General features: G+C 41.6%; 1 protein-coding gene across 1 annotated transcript; it reads left to right on the top strand.

The window, feature by feature from the left end:
- The first annotated feature begins 1,636 nt into the window (after positions 1-1,636).
- Positions 1,637-16,859, top strand: si:dkey-33i11.1 (B-cell receptor CD22). Its single transcript, XM_055042335.1, has 27 exons — positions 1,637-1,695; positions 1,787-1,852; positions 2,524-2,622; positions 2,855-2,966; positions 3,037-3,182; positions 3,268-3,388; positions 4,017-4,150; positions 4,446-4,568; positions 5,054-5,200; positions 5,366-5,471; positions 5,685-5,848; positions 6,559-6,708; positions 6,843-6,974; positions 7,714-7,795; positions 7,910-7,958; positions 8,159-8,245; positions 8,326-8,459; positions 8,978-9,069; positions 12,408-12,746; positions 12,821-13,045; positions 13,960-14,238; positions 14,815-15,105; positions 15,182-15,260; positions 15,928-15,958; positions 16,136-16,252; positions 16,333-16,421; positions 16,572-16,859. The coding sequence occupies exons 2-27, from the start codon at positions 1,804-1,806 to the stop codon at positions 16,645-16,647; spliced, it is 3,453 nt and encodes a 1,150-aa protein (XP_054898310.1). The 5' UTR covers positions 1,637-1,695; positions 1,787-1,803; the 3' UTR covers positions 16,648-16,859.
- Positions 16,860-16,870: the final 11 nt, after the last annotated feature.

Below are 16,870 nucleotides of genomic sequence, written 5' to 3'. Positions count from 1 at the left end.
TTGTGTGCAGAGATTGACAGAAAAGTTAAACTGCACATCATCATTACTTCTGGGTCAGAGCTGGGCTAAGTAACCAATTGGCTAAAACTGACATCTATTGGCCAAGCCGCAGCAGGGTAGGATGTTAAAGTCATTTCGACTCATCAGGCTAAGTGGACACAGTTGACTGAAAGGTCTCGAACCTCCACACGTCTGGCTGCGGGTAGCTTTCATGGCCAACAGTTCTCAATTAGAGCAGAGGATAAGAGGACATCTGGGCGGCAGAGTCAACGTCTGTTTGACTTATGTATATTAATGTCCGCCCACAGGCCTGGTTTCATTTCATAAATAAACCTTACACAGAGCTACAAATGTCAGTCACTCTGTTTACAGCGTGGACCGATGCTGAGACGATATCCAACCAGAGGGAGAAGCCCCCGACTTTTACTATGATAATTTCCCTCACTAACTCCTTTACATGAACAGTCAAAGTATTTTTGCATAATAAACTAAAACGAAAACACAAAGCCTTCCAAAAAAGGCAGACGATCCAGTGGGCCCAGGTTTACAGAACCTTAACTTTTCAGCCTTTTTATGATTGAGATTATTTTCTTAATTACTCAAGAATTAAAACCTTGTTTTCCATTCCCATTAGATTATGTAGGCAAAAAAAACAACAAATTTTAACGTACAAAACGTTTATGTACAGTGAGCAATGATGGAACACTTTTATACATACAGTGCAGCAAACTCTTTGCTATTTTCTTTTCTTTGCATTTTGTTTGTTAATCCTTGCTGTGTCTTTTGCACATGACTCAAAGCATGTGCAAAAGATTCACATGCTTTGAGTCATGTTCAAATGTACCTATGTGCAGGTACTATGCACATAGAAAGATGTTTAGTGTCTGCATCTTTCTATGTGCTTCTATAAAAATAGTTCCAGGTCTTTTTGGATCTTAACACATTTTTGGGAGCTTTAGTGCCAAAACAATGAGGAAAATTGTTTTATTTCTCAAATTGCCGTGGCATGATCACACACTGATTCCTAACGTCTAGAAAGTTAGAAATCATGTGTAATAACTGATGCATTGTTGAATGATACTGAATATTACTGAACCATTTTTTTATGCTTTATGTTGAGGTTGATCAGCATTTAGGAGCTTTTACTTTGGAAAGCAGTGAAATCCCATGAAGATGTAAGGTTGCCTGTAGCCTCTACCTGTGAACCCCTAAAGTAAGATTGAGCCTTTTTTGGGTGAACTTAGCTTTAGAAAGCATGTTTTTCCCACCCAAGAGTGAAGGAGCAGAAGAAGACGGAATAAAGGACTGCTACGTAACAAGTGAATCAAACACGTTACTTCAGGTCAATGACATTTGACTTGTAGCACAGACATGCGCCTCTGAAACTGCAGAAGTGATGAGATCACATGGATGTCACAGTTTCTTCTTTTCGCTCATCTTTTGAGACGCATTCAGATGGAGAAGTGGAATAAAAGCAACAGTGGAAATGGGTCAAACAATGACGGACGAGGAGCTGATCGCTCTCAAGCTCACAACCACCCCCTCACCCCCACCCGCCTCACCCCTCCTCCTGTCTTGACAGACGCCAAACACTGAGCTATAAAACCTCCTCACCTCCATCACTGTCAGGGACATAAACATCCCGACGTGTCTGTGTTTATCTGACGGGCTGAGGTGGCTGCAGATACTCTGAGGGTGAGTTCTTGAGATTTAAATCGTCTGGTGACATTTTCTGTGATCAGTGAGTTCTTCGGCTCTCATCTGATTGTTCATTGTGACATAACAGAGCTCGTGTCAGCGGAGATGTTGGTAGGTGTGTTAGTTCTGGGCACCATCCTCACAGCTTTACCAGGTATGAGGCAAATGCTAATATTCCTTACAGTATTGTTTTTTCTTTGCATTTTTAAAACTAGAATCAAATAAGGCACATTGAGCTCACAGATTTCTTTTTTTAGGGGGGGAATTGTTCAGTTACAGATTAGTTTTCAATTTAGGATTTATATTTTTTACATTTAAAGTTTTAAAATCAAGAGGTATATTTTTAAGAGCCATTATGTCCACAGTGTCCTGCAGACAGGTGCCCTTCTCTTTACACTCCGATTTATTTATAAGTATTGATTGTCTTTTGTGCAAGGCAGTCAGCCAGGCCCACAGTCAGCAGCACAGGACGACACCACGGCTGCACATCAAGGAGAACGCTTCCTGCTTAACTTCGAAATGATGCGTTCTGAGATTTCACGTTTGAGATATATTAGAAAAACAATTGGCCATGTACTTGTTGCACGTCATCACACTTTCGCAGTCAAGAGAAGGTAATTCAGGTGAAAACTGTAGAAAATGTGGTGGAATATTTGCTGATTTTTGTGCATTTATACCAGTGGCACGCACAGACAGTTTGGGAAGGAGGCGCGCAGGTGGATAAAAAGTTCACATCATGTAACCGTGATTTTTATTTTAACATATGTATTGGTTTGCTTGAATTTTTTGTGCTTAGACTTTTAAATTAGAGCATTTGTCTCGTAGGTACTCAGAGCAGGTGGAGTGTGTCGTTTTCCAGAAGAGTGATCTGTGTGTGGGCAGGAACTACAGTGACTCTGCCCTGCCGTTATGAATACCCCTCAGGTTGCTCATTTGTTCATTTCTTCAAATGTTTGTGAAAACAAGTAAATGTACTTTGTTGGGGTTTTATGTAACAGTGTATAAAGTAATCTGAAAAGTTTGATTTTTTTTCCCCCCCACTTTACACTAATAGTATGTTGTGTTGGTGCATCTCATAAAGTATCAGTGAACTATTTTGTTGCTACATCTTTAGGATATGTTTAAGTGAACGACAACATTGTGTAAAACTCCACAGGTCACACTGTGAGGCGCGTTATGTGGTTCCGCGTTTCTGTTGAGGGTCGCAGGGAGTTTGCTCACCACACCGACCCAAACCAGATCAGCCCGTCTTACCGCGGGCGCACGCGGTGAGAAGAACTGCAAGTGCTTTTACTGTTACAGTAAAATTACGTTACTGAATTGCTGCCTGGGTTCTAGCTACACCGGGGGAACCTATTCCAGCTGCTCGGTTCAGATTCGGGGCGTGAAGCTGGGCGATGCGGGCCAGTATCACTTCAGGTTTGAGACAGACCAACCGCTGGGGAGATGGACCTCACCTGACACCATCACTCTGGATGTAACAGGTAGGCCAACAGAAACTGAAGCTGCTGAGACGTCTCAGAAAAGTCTCAGCATTTCGTGACGTGTGTTTGTCTCTGTGTTTCACAGACCTCCAGGTTCAGGTGCATCCAGCTCGGCCGAGCAACATGTTTGGATTTGGAGAAACGGTCTTTGTAGGTTGCCAGGCCAGAGGATGTGCCGCCCCAGGGAGAAGCTTGGCACTCTACAGGTAAGTCTGCATGATGTTATTACGAGCAGCCATCTACTGTGACTAGATAGGGGTCAACAGGACATGAAGGAGACACAAAACACATCGTTAAATAATCACTGGGTCAGAATTACTTTTTAAAAGTAGAGGCAAATATAAATTGGTAGCAATAGGTCAATCAATGGGTTTTATCCAGGAAAGAAGATGGAGCAAAAGCAATGAACCAGGAGTACTTTCTGTGAGAAAAACAAAGACAATACATACAGTTAATGTCAGTTCTATCAGTGACTGTGTACAGGAAAGAGGCACAACTAAACCGTGGTAAAGTGTATCTTTGGATGTGAAAAAAAGAGAGAAAAAGGTCAGAGATGGAGAAACAGTCCTTGTAGGTTTCCAGGGAGCACATCCTCTGGCCTGGCAGCACATAAACGACACTTATTTGACAGAACTAAAAGGTATCACCTTTGAGCTAGTTCAGGCCATCCACTACAGCTGCGCTTTCTGCCGAGCTAGCCCAATGCTAACTGGCTAACTAGCCCAAAGTTGCCATTATGTTGGGTTTTCTTTCCATTCCCTACCCCCATCTCTTACCAGCTAATGGAAAGAAATCACAGTTTACCATCAGTTCCATTATCATGTGATGTTTTAGGAACGGATTGAACCTCGGCTCGTATGAGAAAAAGATGATTAATCGCTTTGACCAGCAGCACGCAGGGGCATACACCTGCCGGCCAATCCCACCGCAGAACGTCCAGTCACCATCGATCTCTCTGGCAATGGGCTGTAAGTAATGTCAGCCAAGAAAAACAGAAACTTTTAGGATTTTTTAAGTTTTTCACTGTGGATATGCATCTGGAAGTAATGGACAGGGGATAATATTTCTTATGCTCTTGTTCATAGACGAGGACAAATGTCTTAGAATTTGAAGAAAGCACGAAGCAAAGAATTTAGGCAATAATAATCATGCCCTTCATTTCACATAATAATGTGTGATATATGTGTATGCGTTACAAAGGTTATTCATATTTTGTCATAATTTTGTCCTAAAACATGCTTTTCCCATTGTTTCTCACTACAGACAGTCCTCGCTCCACTTCCATTGCAGTGTTTCCTGAGGGAGAGTTGTCGGAGGGAGGTTCAGTCACTCTGACCTGCAGCAGTGATGCAGCCCCACCTGTTGAAAGCTTCGCATGGTTTAAAGGTAAACAGCAGGGAATGTTGGTCGATGTGGGTCCGTCTAATCCAGTGAGCAGTTGCTGAAAGAAATAGGCCGCTGTGTCACATTGTATTTATAACCGCAAGGAAACTTATTAGGAATTTCCAGAAACTTCAGCTACTCAGAAAAAGTAAAGTATAAAGAAAGAAAGTGCTTCAGTTGCGTATGTTTTGTTTAGATAAATAGGAGTGACAACAAATGTACCACTAATAATCTCAAAGTGAAACAATTACTTCTTAATCCATCCATCCATCCATCCATCCATCCATCCATCCATCCATCCATCCATCCATCCATCCATCCATCATATTTTACCTGGAAGGGATGGTTGCGCTTGATTCTTTGTAAGCCACACACCCGTTGGGTGGAGTTAGGAAAGTCTTTTAAACTGTCAGAATTTCTGGTTTAAAATAATTTTCATCACATTTTTTGTCCACATGTAAATACACATTTTTCTCCTTTCTTTGCAGACATGGAGAGCGGCAGCATTCCAGACAGCTTCCGTCCTCAGCTCCACCTGTCCTACCTAAAGCACACAGACAGAGGAGAGTACTACTGCGTCGCACGCAACTCACTGGGAACAGAGCGCTCCGGATCACTTCTCCTCAACGTCAGCTGTGCGTCTTTTTGCCGTGTCGCGGTCCAAATGTATCAGAGGGAAATAGCAAGAATATTTATAATGAAGTATTCCGCTAACCGGTTATTCAGCAGGACTGCGAAGATTAACATCAGAGGCTTTATTGTTCAACTTTCTGTTTTCTGTTCCTGTTCCTCCCGTGCAGACTCCCCCAAAAACACACATGTGTGGACGAGTCCTCAGAGAGACATCAGAGAGGGCTCGTCTGTAAACCTGAGCTGCAGCAGCCACGCCCACCCGCCTCCCAACAGGTAAAACATCACCTTGAATCATCCCTATACAACGTACTTTACTTTCCCCATTTTTTTTTCAAATGCTGTTTTTGCTTCTTCACCATGTCATGCATTTCGTGTCTTCTTGACCAACCATTTTACATTTCTGTTGATTTGATGATGTCAAAAATCTGTTAAAAGAACCAGGCCCAATGGTCACCATCATCATCATTTTCCTGGTTTCCTCTGCAGGTATGTTTGGTATCGAATCATAGGTGACCAGGTGGTGCCTAAAGGTCACAATCAGAACCTGACCTTTCCTGCAGTGGGGGCTCAACATGCGGGTCAGTACTACTGCATAGCGACAAACCGACTGGGGTCCCAATCCTCTCTTGTTTCTTCACTAACCGTCCTCTGTAAGTACAATACGCACTTTTCTTCTTTTATCAACCTTTTTTTCTCTTTTTTTTAAAAACAAATTAACATTCTTTTGCAAAAGTATTCATACCTGGTGAACTGCTTGAAATCAGACATGTGGCTCTTTGCGACGTTTCGGGTCAGTAATTCATGGAGCGTCCAGCAGGTTCTCTATGCTGGTTGTGGATAAAGTTTCTCTGGGTCAACATGTGGAAGTCCTTACCCACTGAACTGAAACTGAACTCTGACTGAGATCATCTCAGATCAACCTGAAAAAGGAATTTGAGCTTTTTCGTGAAAAAGTATTTAAAAAAATAGATGTAGAATTTAGATGTACAACATGGCAGACACAAACTAAATATTGATTTTTAGATATTTTCAAATGTATCATTTCCATTTTAGTCCCAAGACTATGTGCTACTTTGTGTTAGCTTTACATAAAATACACATCATTTTATGGTTGTAACAAGAGGAGATGTGACTAAATTCGAGGGCTGTTAATACATTTGCGAGACATTTGATCAGTTACTATAACGGTGTAATTACTGGTCTTTGCTTCGCTCTCTGGCTTCACTTGTGTTTGATTTTAAACAAGAACAAAACCAGAAGGATTAGAGCTGCATGTGAACTTCGACTGGTGTTTGCTTCATTTTTATGAAAAAATGATTCACAATAACATCAATCTTCTTTGCTTCCCTCCTTTGTGCAGATCCCCCTAAGAACACCTCAATTCTGGCGCGTCCGTCCAGCGTGGTGGATGCCGGCCGACCTCTGACCCTGACCTGCAGCAGTCAGGCCTACCCAGCCGTGGACAACTTCACGTGGCACCGACTCGCTGTGGATGGTGGCTCTGTACACTGTCAGCTCTGATTTTTAACTTCTTTTTTTTTTTTTTCCTTTGTGGTGAATGTTTGCAGTTACCGTTTGACTTGAATTAAAACTGTAAAGCTTACGCCTTTTTTCTTTCTTCTTTTTCTGTTCTTCGTGAAGCAGCGTGGGTCACCAAGTCTGGGCCCGTCTTCACCTTCTCCGAGGTCGGTCCCGGTGAGAGTGGTCAGTATTACTGCGAGGCCAGAAACCGGATCGGAGCCCACAGCTCCCCGGTCCTGACAGTCAGAGTCAGAGGTACGAATCAGCTTTGATGGATCGTTTTGAATGTTGCCAATTAAAATCTCATTTCTATTCTTATAAGATCTATTTTGTTTGTCAATTCCTCTTTTTATTTTCTAACTATTATGGGCAATCTTTTTCTTTTAATGTAATCTATTAAAATGCAACCAGCTTAGCATTCAGCATTCAAGTGTTGGTTTTGTTAAGTGAGAATGGGAACACTGTGTTTCACTGCAGTGAAACCCACCTGCTACATATTTACAGCCATGTTTCTGATCATCTCAGACGCTGCAGAAGAAGAAGAAGAAGAAGGCCTCTGAGTATTTGTCAGTGTTTATATCACTGAAGGTTTTCAGATATGCTTTCTGTTTGTCTGCGGCGATGAGCGATGAAGCCTCCCTGCCACCGTCGCAGTGGTCCGTCCGGCCTCTGGCTTTCATTGTTTTTCTATGATTCACTGTGAGTCATGTAAACCACTCTCACTATTAAGAGAGGAGGTGATGAGGTGCTGCGGAAAACTGCTATTCGAGTCTAGACAGCTGAAGAAATGGAGCTTTGGAAAGAAGAAGTGGAAATACAAGACTCGAGTCCAGACAGGCGTTTTCTGATGTGCTGATCTTTAGCTCTTCAATCACTTTCCTTTTCTATTTTTATGACTTCTGTTCAGTTTTAGCCTGCTGAACTTCCTGCTTTTGCATTTGGCGACTTCACGTTTCTGTCGTGCTGATGACGTTCACGATGTCGCCGACTGCAGGTCGTTTAAAGGCAATCGCCTTGGCTTCAGCGGTGGGCGTGTCTGCTGGTCTCATCACGCTGACGGTGGCCGTCATGATCAGGTGACTGGAAGTACCTTCGCCCCTGCAGCAGCTGTTGGGGTTTTTTTGTTGTTTTTTTATTTCCTGTTTATTCATCAATCTTGTCACTGACTGTCTCTCTCTCTGCGTTCGCAGCAAGAACATGCACAGAGTAGACACAGAGTCCGTAGACGATGTAAACAAGGTGCAGCTGTCTTTGTCGTTTTTAATCAGTCTAAGAATAATTCAGCATTTTGTGTTTTACTGAAGCTGACAGTAGGAGAAAACATGGGTTTGACGAACGATCCAGGTCACCGCAGTTCAGTCTGGAATGATTTTTCATGATTTGTGATCCTATTTATCTGGTTTACGCTCTGAGGTTTGTGTCTTTCCGTTTGACCCCAGCGTCCAGCGGCGACACCCGACACCGTGCGCTGTGAGTCAGCCGAACAAACCCTCCCTGTCAGAAAAGGCGAGATGTTCGACATCCCGGTGAGCCGCGCTCAACGTCACCAGGGGAACGTTCGCCAGTGAAAGGGAGGAGGAGTTAGATGTTTCTCATGTGCACACAGGAGGAGTCGGAGGATTTAAGTGACACTTCCCACCCCTCCATCGTTCCTCTGATGGACGCTACGCCAATCAAAGAAGTTTCAGGCCGCGGCTCCGCCTCCAACTTCATCACTGTGCATTACTCCAGGATGTCCAGGTAGACACTAACCAAAGCATCCTGTTGTTATTGCACTTAATGTTTTTTTTTTTTTTTTTTTGTCGGGGGGTTTGTTTGTTCTTTTTACAAAAAAGTAAGAGTGATTTTACATTGTGACTGAACATGTGCTCCTGTATTTGGTTACAAGTCACCAGTTATTTTTGTCTTATTTCAAGTATATTAAGATATTTGCACAAGAAATTAGACCAAAAAATACTTAGTAAGGTTTTGTGTTTTTGCAGTGTAAAGAAATGTTTGGGAGCATTACTAATTGTGACACCAGCGATCAAGTTTGTGAAAATGTCTCTTCTCCCACTAATTGAGCGTAATCACAATAAAGCTTGGAGTTTATTCAATTTTAGAACATGGCACTGCGATGTGAAAGCATTTCATGTTCAGGCATTTTGCGCTTCCTGATCAATCGCTGTAGAGGATTTTTCTTAACATTGTCTTTTTGTCTGGAAGATCGGGTTTTTTGTGAACTTACCGATTTGGTGGACCTCATCTGCTTCCTGCAGCCCAGATCAGGTCCAGGTGCACAACATGAGAGGAGAGAGGAAACCGAGGGATTCTTCCAAAGTTGTTTACACTTTACTGCCCCAGCCCAGGCACTAAGCAGGAGGAAACACCTCGTGAGGTACGACTCCTCACAGCACACACTGCAGAAGACAAAACCCTCTTCTCTGATGTTTTTAGCTTTGAGATCGTTTCATCGACATTTCACAAATACAGCAGAAATGGTAAGATTTACGTAACAGTGGAACGAGTTTCCTGAACGATTAAAGTGGCAGAGATATATTTTTTTAATATAAATGCATTCAAATCAGAAAAAAATTACGTTCCGAACACTGTGTTGGTAGGCCTTTTTGCTAGGTCTGAATCATTGAGGCAAAGGTTTCACAAGACCCCTGAAGAAATAAGATGTTAGCAGCCAGTTCTTTCAATCCAATAAGTTTTGAAAGGGAGCATTCATGCATAAGTTGTATGTGCAGCACATCCTGAAGATGCTTGATTGAGAACTCAGAGACCAAGTCAACACCTCATATCAGCCACTTCTCATTGGTTCTTCAAAAGAAGATCTGTTCCAGCAGCACAAGAAAAGTTAAACATATTACAAGAAAGCTGGTGCTTAAGAACTGATTTAGAAATGTTGTGCATAGATTTAGTGAACAATGACTGTATGTGGTTGGTGTTAGTGCTTCGGATCAGATTATTTACTTATGTTGAAGCTGTTTTTACTATGTTGTCTTGATCCAGAATAAAGGAGCTCCAGAGATTTAAACATGCCACCTTCGTAATTTTGATTGGTTGTTGGTCCCCGCACTCTCAAATCGTTACAGTCGGCCATTTTTTATGCTTCTAACTCTTTAAGGACAAAATGTCCACCATCTGCCCTGGGTACCACGAGGAAGAAATGTTCACTTTACCCGCCGTGTTATGTGTGATCAGTGTTCATCCTCCTGATATTCTGTCGCTCCGTTGTCTTTGTCCCACAGAACACCTGCACCGGTCTGGTGTGAAGTACACTTTTTGCTTTCATCACCTGGTGGCGCCAAACGCTTCCTGTATCAGTGGATCTTGTGACACCGTTCCAATTCAGGCAGCTGAGGACGTCTCGGTGAACCCGGCTCCTGAACTCTGCTGCATGTCTTCTCCTCTTTCCTTTCAGTGCATCCCGGAGTGGCATGCTGTCCAATGAAAATGCTTTAAAGTTCTTAAAGGGTAAAACACAAATATTTAAAAAAATGCACCTCACGCTGCCTGGTTTGCACATCTATTTTCTTTCTCCAGTGACATTTTGGCACAAAATGTACATTTGCTATGTCATCTTTTGCGTTCTCAGACCATTTAGGCTGCTGAATGTTTGTATTGTAATTGTCTGTGATAAGACTAATAGTGTAAAATTAGGAATGTTAGTGGAGAAAACCTCAAGAACAAGTCTTGATATTATGTCAACCTTTGGGGTACATTTTGACATTGCAGTGGTTGGGATCTGATCACTTCCTCACTGCGTCTTTGTTGAATGCAGATTATTTTAACTAACTGTGAGATGAAAGGTGAAAACAAGGATAGTGAGGAAATATTAAACTGACGCGACTTCTCACTTTGTTTTTTCTAGTTTACTACTGATTGTGAATTATAATTTGGCTATCAATAAACATAACCTGCTTATCGACTGAATTACTAATTATAACTGTCAATTTGACTTTTTCCACAACACATCTGAGAAATTCCTGCCACTCCGACTCGCTCGAGAATTTGTTGCCACATGGAGGTTTGTGTCCGTCTTACAACATGGATATGAGGTTACAAAATGTGGGGAAATTAAACAGCTACATTACTGCCGTTTTGCAGTGATGTTCTTTGGTTGGTCAAAAATGAATTGAGTAAGCGATCACATGCTTTCTCAACTGCTGTTTCCTCAAATTTTGCCTCGACCTGATCGTTTTACTCAAATTTCATACGGCTCGACGTCAAAACAGATTAAAGAATGTCAATTTCATAAAGTAGAAAAAAATATGAATTTTTGTTTTTATACTTCCTTTATAACTGCAATTTTTAGGACTGAAAAGAAAAAAAAACTATGTATGCGTTACTATATGAATATACAATTGTTTTTTTATTATTACACCAGGAATATCTTAATAGATTTAAACAAGTATAATCACATAAGATTTAATAAATGAAGATCATATGTGAGATGAAAGGTGAAAACAAGGATAGTGAGGAAACACTAAAACTAACTGAACTGAACTGAATAAGCTGTTGAGTTTAAGCACACTAAATAATCTTATATAGAGTTAAGATGGAAAAAAAACTTAAACTAGTGAGAAAAAAGCTCATCTTAAGGCTTTTTTAGGAATCTACATGGATTTCTAATAGCGGCTGTGTGGATCAGTGTCTCCCCCTAGTGGACACAGAATACATAAAGCTGGCATTAGTCAGCCAGCAGGTCAAAAGGGCAGGGAGGGAGACACGTGAGGTTTTGACTTCATCAAATCACAATCTTTACTCTTTTTAAAAAAAAGTAAAAAAAAGTAAAAGAGTCTTTATTGACGTGTCAGAATGAGAGATGCGCTTCATCCCTAATCAATTGTCTGTAAAACTTGAAAAATATTTGAAGTACAAGAGAAAATGAACATACAAATCATACCAAACAGCCCACATTGTTCATATTTTCCACAGTAATATTGACTTTGCGATGTCTTTGGTAGCGGCTCTTTCTCCGTCTTAAGGAATTTAAAGTCTAGTAGTAAAACAGTGCTGAAGCACACGTCCCACTCTGCAGACGGTGCAGCGGGCAGCTGTGGCCTGTCAGCAGATGAGTAGCCATAAACCTTCTAAAAACATGTCCAGTGGCCACATTTTACGTATGTTACATAAACATCTGCGCTGAGAAGAAAAAAGAAGAAAAACAGTGAAAACCAGTAAACCGTGCATGTCTTACTTTGCATAACCGCAGCATTACGCTGCTGGATGCTGAACATTCTGTACTCTGTCTCAAAGCTGTGGTTCAACAAATCAGCTGAATCAGTCGTCTTTCTCCACATCTCAACTCTCTGTGTCTTTTGCCAGTCTATTTTATCGTATGAAGGTGTTTAGCTGAAAGGTAATTGTAACTCAAAGTGTCCCAATATGATAAAAAAAAGGAAGTAGGGGAAGGAAGACGTTCCACTTCTGCTTTCCACTGACCAAAAGAGGAAAGAAAATGCCCCAGCGATGTACAGAGTGAGTTCCTCCTCCTGTCCTCATCCTGTACTCTACAATTTTATGATTTACTGGCTGATTTAAACTATGGGAAGCTGGATTATCGTTATTCTGGGATTAATTCCAGGTAAGACAATATGTTCTGGATTGTTTTTGCCAATGAGTTCACATTAATTGTATGTTACTTGGTTTTGAAAATGTTTTTTTTTTATATATATATAATATCTATATGTACCGAAGGTGTCTGGAGTGGAAGATGGGGAGTGACCTATGAAAACCAGTGTGCTTTAAGAGGGACGTCAGTAGATTTGAAGTGCAAGTACGACTATCCTTTCGGGAATTTGGTCACCAGGGTCGGCTGGTCTAAAGCCCAACTGGGCCCTAACGGATGGACTCAGGTTCCCCTCTCGCAGCTCCCTTCGCCGCCAAACCGTTTTACATACGTCGGTGACTACCGCCGCGACTGCGACCTGAGGATCAATAATGTTCAGCCTTCAGATCAAGGAGCATATTATTTCAACTTTGCCGCGACACTCGGGAGATGGACAAGTGACACATACGCTTTCTTGACCGTGACAGGTAAATAACGCAAGAACACATAAACGTATGTCCAAGACTTTGAAGTGACTGGTGTTTCTCTGTCGCTGTGACAGAGCTGACCGCGGTGGTGGAGCCGAGCGTTGCCAGGGAGGGGGACGCCGTCAAGCTGACCTGCAAGTCAGGCTGTCCCGAAACCAAGACGATCAACTGGTTCAAAGATGGGCGACTTGTTCGGAGGCCACAGTTCCAGGCCAGCAGAGAGGATGCTGGGAGCTACTACTGCGCCGTCCAGGGAGAGGAGGCGGTCCGCTCGGCCTCAGTTGCTCTGAATGTTCACTGTGAGTACATGAAGGATGTTAAACATTAAATGTGTCAACTTGACAGCACGTCTCGCAGACCCAGTTTCACAGTATAGTGTGTGTCCCAATTATTCCTGCTCTTTTGAGTCAAAAAAATGTTTCAGTGCTTCCCCTTAACTCCCTGAGTCATGACTTCCTTCTTGTACAAACACAACTGACTCATTGATGGCCATCTTCTTGCTTACTCCCAGACAGAATAGTACTTATTTTAATACTATTACCTTATATTAATAAGGTAATTTGAGAGGACAACATGTAACAAATATGAGAAACGCCTCTATTCATAACCTCACATCAGCACCAAGAATTGTTCTGTGTTGTTAATTGTAAAATGATCAATGAGTTTATTGCTTAATTTGTTGTATTTTATGGAATTCTTAGAACAATATTTGGTCGACTGCAGTTATTAGAACTAAAATAATTATTGAAGATTAAACCTTACAAACAATTTGTTTTGTTTTTGTTTTTTGGGGTTTTTGTTGGTTTTTTTTTTGCTAAATCTTCCCTTGAAAAATAAGGCGTTAAATTAGAACACCACTTTTATTCTTGGCATCCTAGTAAAGATGTACTAATGATGTTAGAGACATCACTAGAGACATCCCTAAGAAATTTATTTTATTGTTTATTTAACTTTTACAAACTTGATGGAGATTTACAGGAATATTAAATTAAAAACATGACTTCCTGCTGATCTGGCAAATCAATATGCATATTTAGACCCGTCTCTCTAAGCCACTTTTCAAAATGAAGACAATTGGAGAAACTACAGTTCACTAAAAGACAGATACTCGTTTCATCTTGCGAATCTCATGTAATCAAAGAAAACCTTTGATCAGGACCATCTGAAGTCTTTGCACTTGTCAGACCAAACTTCCTGCTCTTCTGTAAACCAGATGCTCCTTCAGACGTAACGCTGTCAGTGAGTCCATCTGCAGACATCGTCAGAGGAAGCCTGGTTACCTTGACCTGCAGCGGCAGGGCCAACCCTCCAGTGGCTCGGAGCGGATATCGTCTCTACAAGGACGCAGAGTATGTGAGTTCGGGGCAGGACCATGTCATCTCGGACGTCCAGCCCAGACACAGGGGACGGTACCACTGCCAAGCCTGGAACAACCTCAGCAGGAGTGGCAGCGACCTGATCAACTCATCGGCGGTGTACCTCAATGTCCAGTGTGAGTAGACGGATGACTGGGGCGGTTAAACAGACTTTGTGTTACTTGGGACGACCTGATGAGGATTATTTGGTCTAAATTTGTGAGTTTGCTCACAATCAACTCGCTCACCACTGGATTTCAGTGGCGTATCCATTCCTCTTGACATTGACAGATGTTTTTCTCCCAATAAAAGTTTCAGCAGGACCTACAGATAGCGTCTTCAATAAGCTAACCGACTGACTCCTATGGGGAACATTTTTATGCAGAGGATTTTCTGAAGTGAAACATCAGCAGGTTTCCTGTCATTGATATTGAGCTAGAACATGTGGTTTCAGTTCATCATGTCCATGCAAAAACCTATAGAAAAAGTTCTGCTTTTTAAACTTTTCTTAGAGTTTCTGCAGCTGTGTCCCTCACAGAGGGAGCAGAAACAGAAGAACTGCTGCAGCAAAAACAGTCTCTCTTCCATTGTGAATAATATTTTAAAGGCACTCAGATTGTGTTCAGGCCAGGGATCCAGCTCTGCCAGCCCTGAAAAACTATAGAAGAGCATTTTGCTAATATTATTTTTTGGATTACTCTTTTTCTCTCCAGATCAGCCGATGAATGTTTCAGTTTCAGTGAATCCAGAGCACATTGTTGGAGGCAGCGGCGTCAATCTAACCTGCATTAGCAATGCTAACCCTGTGGCAGACAACTACACCTGGTACAAAAGGACAGAACCGACCGGCTCCCATTCCCTGGTCCAAGTGGGTTCAGGACAAGTGCTGTCCCTTCCCTCCATGCAGTCGTCCCACAGCGGCCTCTATGTCTGCTATGTGAGGAACCGCATTGGAGAGGGCAACTCAACCGAGGTGGTCCTGGCCATGGCAGCAGGGCAGCCTGGTTTGTGGCATTCCTCACTCACTGCTGCTAACTATTAACTTTATTACAACCTAAAATGACTTTGTTTGCTTCGCAGGCAGCCAGTCCCTTCCCCTCTTAGCTGGAATTGGACTATTTCTTTTTGCGGCCTTTTTTGCCATGCTGCTTTTGTTCTGGTGAGTCATCAAACAATTAGTTTGGGCGACTAATTTGAGTCATGCGGTCATTACTGTTGGCCAACTTACAGCTTGTATGACTTCATTGTCTGGAAATCTCCTTTTCTGCTTGGGACATTGCCTTCCGACAAATTTCAACACACAACATAACTTCGTAGCATGCATGCATCATTTGAATTTCTATTTCTGACAACCAGCTTCTAGCCACAGCAGGCAAAAGGTCACTCGAAGTGCCTTGCAAAAGTATTGATTCACCTTGAACTTCTTGATTTGTGGTAATGTAAAAACCACAGCCACGCGCAAGTTGTTCTAAAAATCAGGAAGGGATGTGCAAAGCTGTTAGACATGTGTCCTGCATCTGGAAAAACACAAATCAGAACTTTAAAACAAACAAACAAAACATCTGTTTCACTCTATGAAAACATAACCTGATAATTCAGATGAATGAAAAAAAAAATGTTTTACAAAACTGTATTTCTTGTACTGATTCCACATATCACCTACAAGCAGTAAAACAACTATTTTTATGTGATCTGAGTGTCGACTAGTACTCGATGTATTTACCAATATTGCGTTATCAGTTAAAAAGACGGCATAAAATAAAGCAAAAGTAAGGAACACGCTGTTCAGTAAGGTTAAAAATGAACTTCCTTTGTTGTTTTTCCAGGAGGAAACAGAAGTCTGAGGCGGGTAAAAAAGTGAGTGCATCTACAATAAGCTGTGAAATAACATCTAAGCTTTCTGAATTCAAAGAAGCGAGCTGTGGCTTGCTCTTTTTTTCTCAAATAAAATTTTATGTGGCATTTTTGGAAAAAAAATTGAATTAGAATTTTAAAAAGGAAAAACAAAAGACTTTTCTCTGGTTTGTCCATCAGACTCATTTAGTCTCACGACTCCATGGAGGAGCATCAAACACTGCAGAACCGACAGGAACAGTTTATTCCAACATTCACATGCCTCCATGTCCTCCTCCAGCTTCACGCGGGACAAATGTAAATATGTTTGCATGAGTTTAAAAATAAATATATCCAATAGTGATCTGACTGAGATCGCTGCATTTGTTTGTTTTTAGACTCCCAAATCTTCTGAGGCTGAGATTATCTACACCACAGTGACGATCAAACCCAGAGACCGGAGCGCAGCACAGCACAAAAACTCCCGGTAGGTTTATATGTGCAACAGTACGTTTCCATCACGAAACAAATAATTCGCAATAAAATACACCCATAGACAAACTCTATCTGCACAGCAACAATAACGATATCAGCAGGTCTTAATCAGGGTTGATTGAGGGTCATGACCTTTCCTCAGGTCTAAAGGCGGAGAAGAAGAAAGCTCTGTGATTTACGCCTCGGTCGTCAAATCCAGCAGACGATTCGTCTCCTGACATCTTCATTTTAAAATACATACTCAACACGTTTTGGGAGAAAGAGACATTAAAAGCTAAATAATTCAGAATGTTAGTAAAATATAGTTTTTATTTATTTCTTTTGATATTAAATTTTGCAATAAAAAAATTGTTGCTTTTATTAAAACTCTAATGTGATTGTTACATTTTTTATGTCGCTTTTGGGCAGCACGACCCACATAATGTCTGTATTCTGCACAAC

Source organism: Poeciliopsis prolifica, unplaced genomic scaffold (genome assembly GCF_027474105.1).
Source record: "Poeciliopsis prolifica strain line A6 unplaced genomic scaffold, Auburn_PproV2 SCAFFOLD017, whole genome shotgun sequence".
NCBI lineage: Eukaryota > Metazoa > Chordata > Actinopteri > Cyprinodontiformes > Poeciliidae > Poeciliopsis > Poeciliopsis prolifica.
The sequence above is the reverse complement of the archived record's forward strand: the minus strand, read 5'-3'. Positions and strand labels throughout refer to the sequence as shown.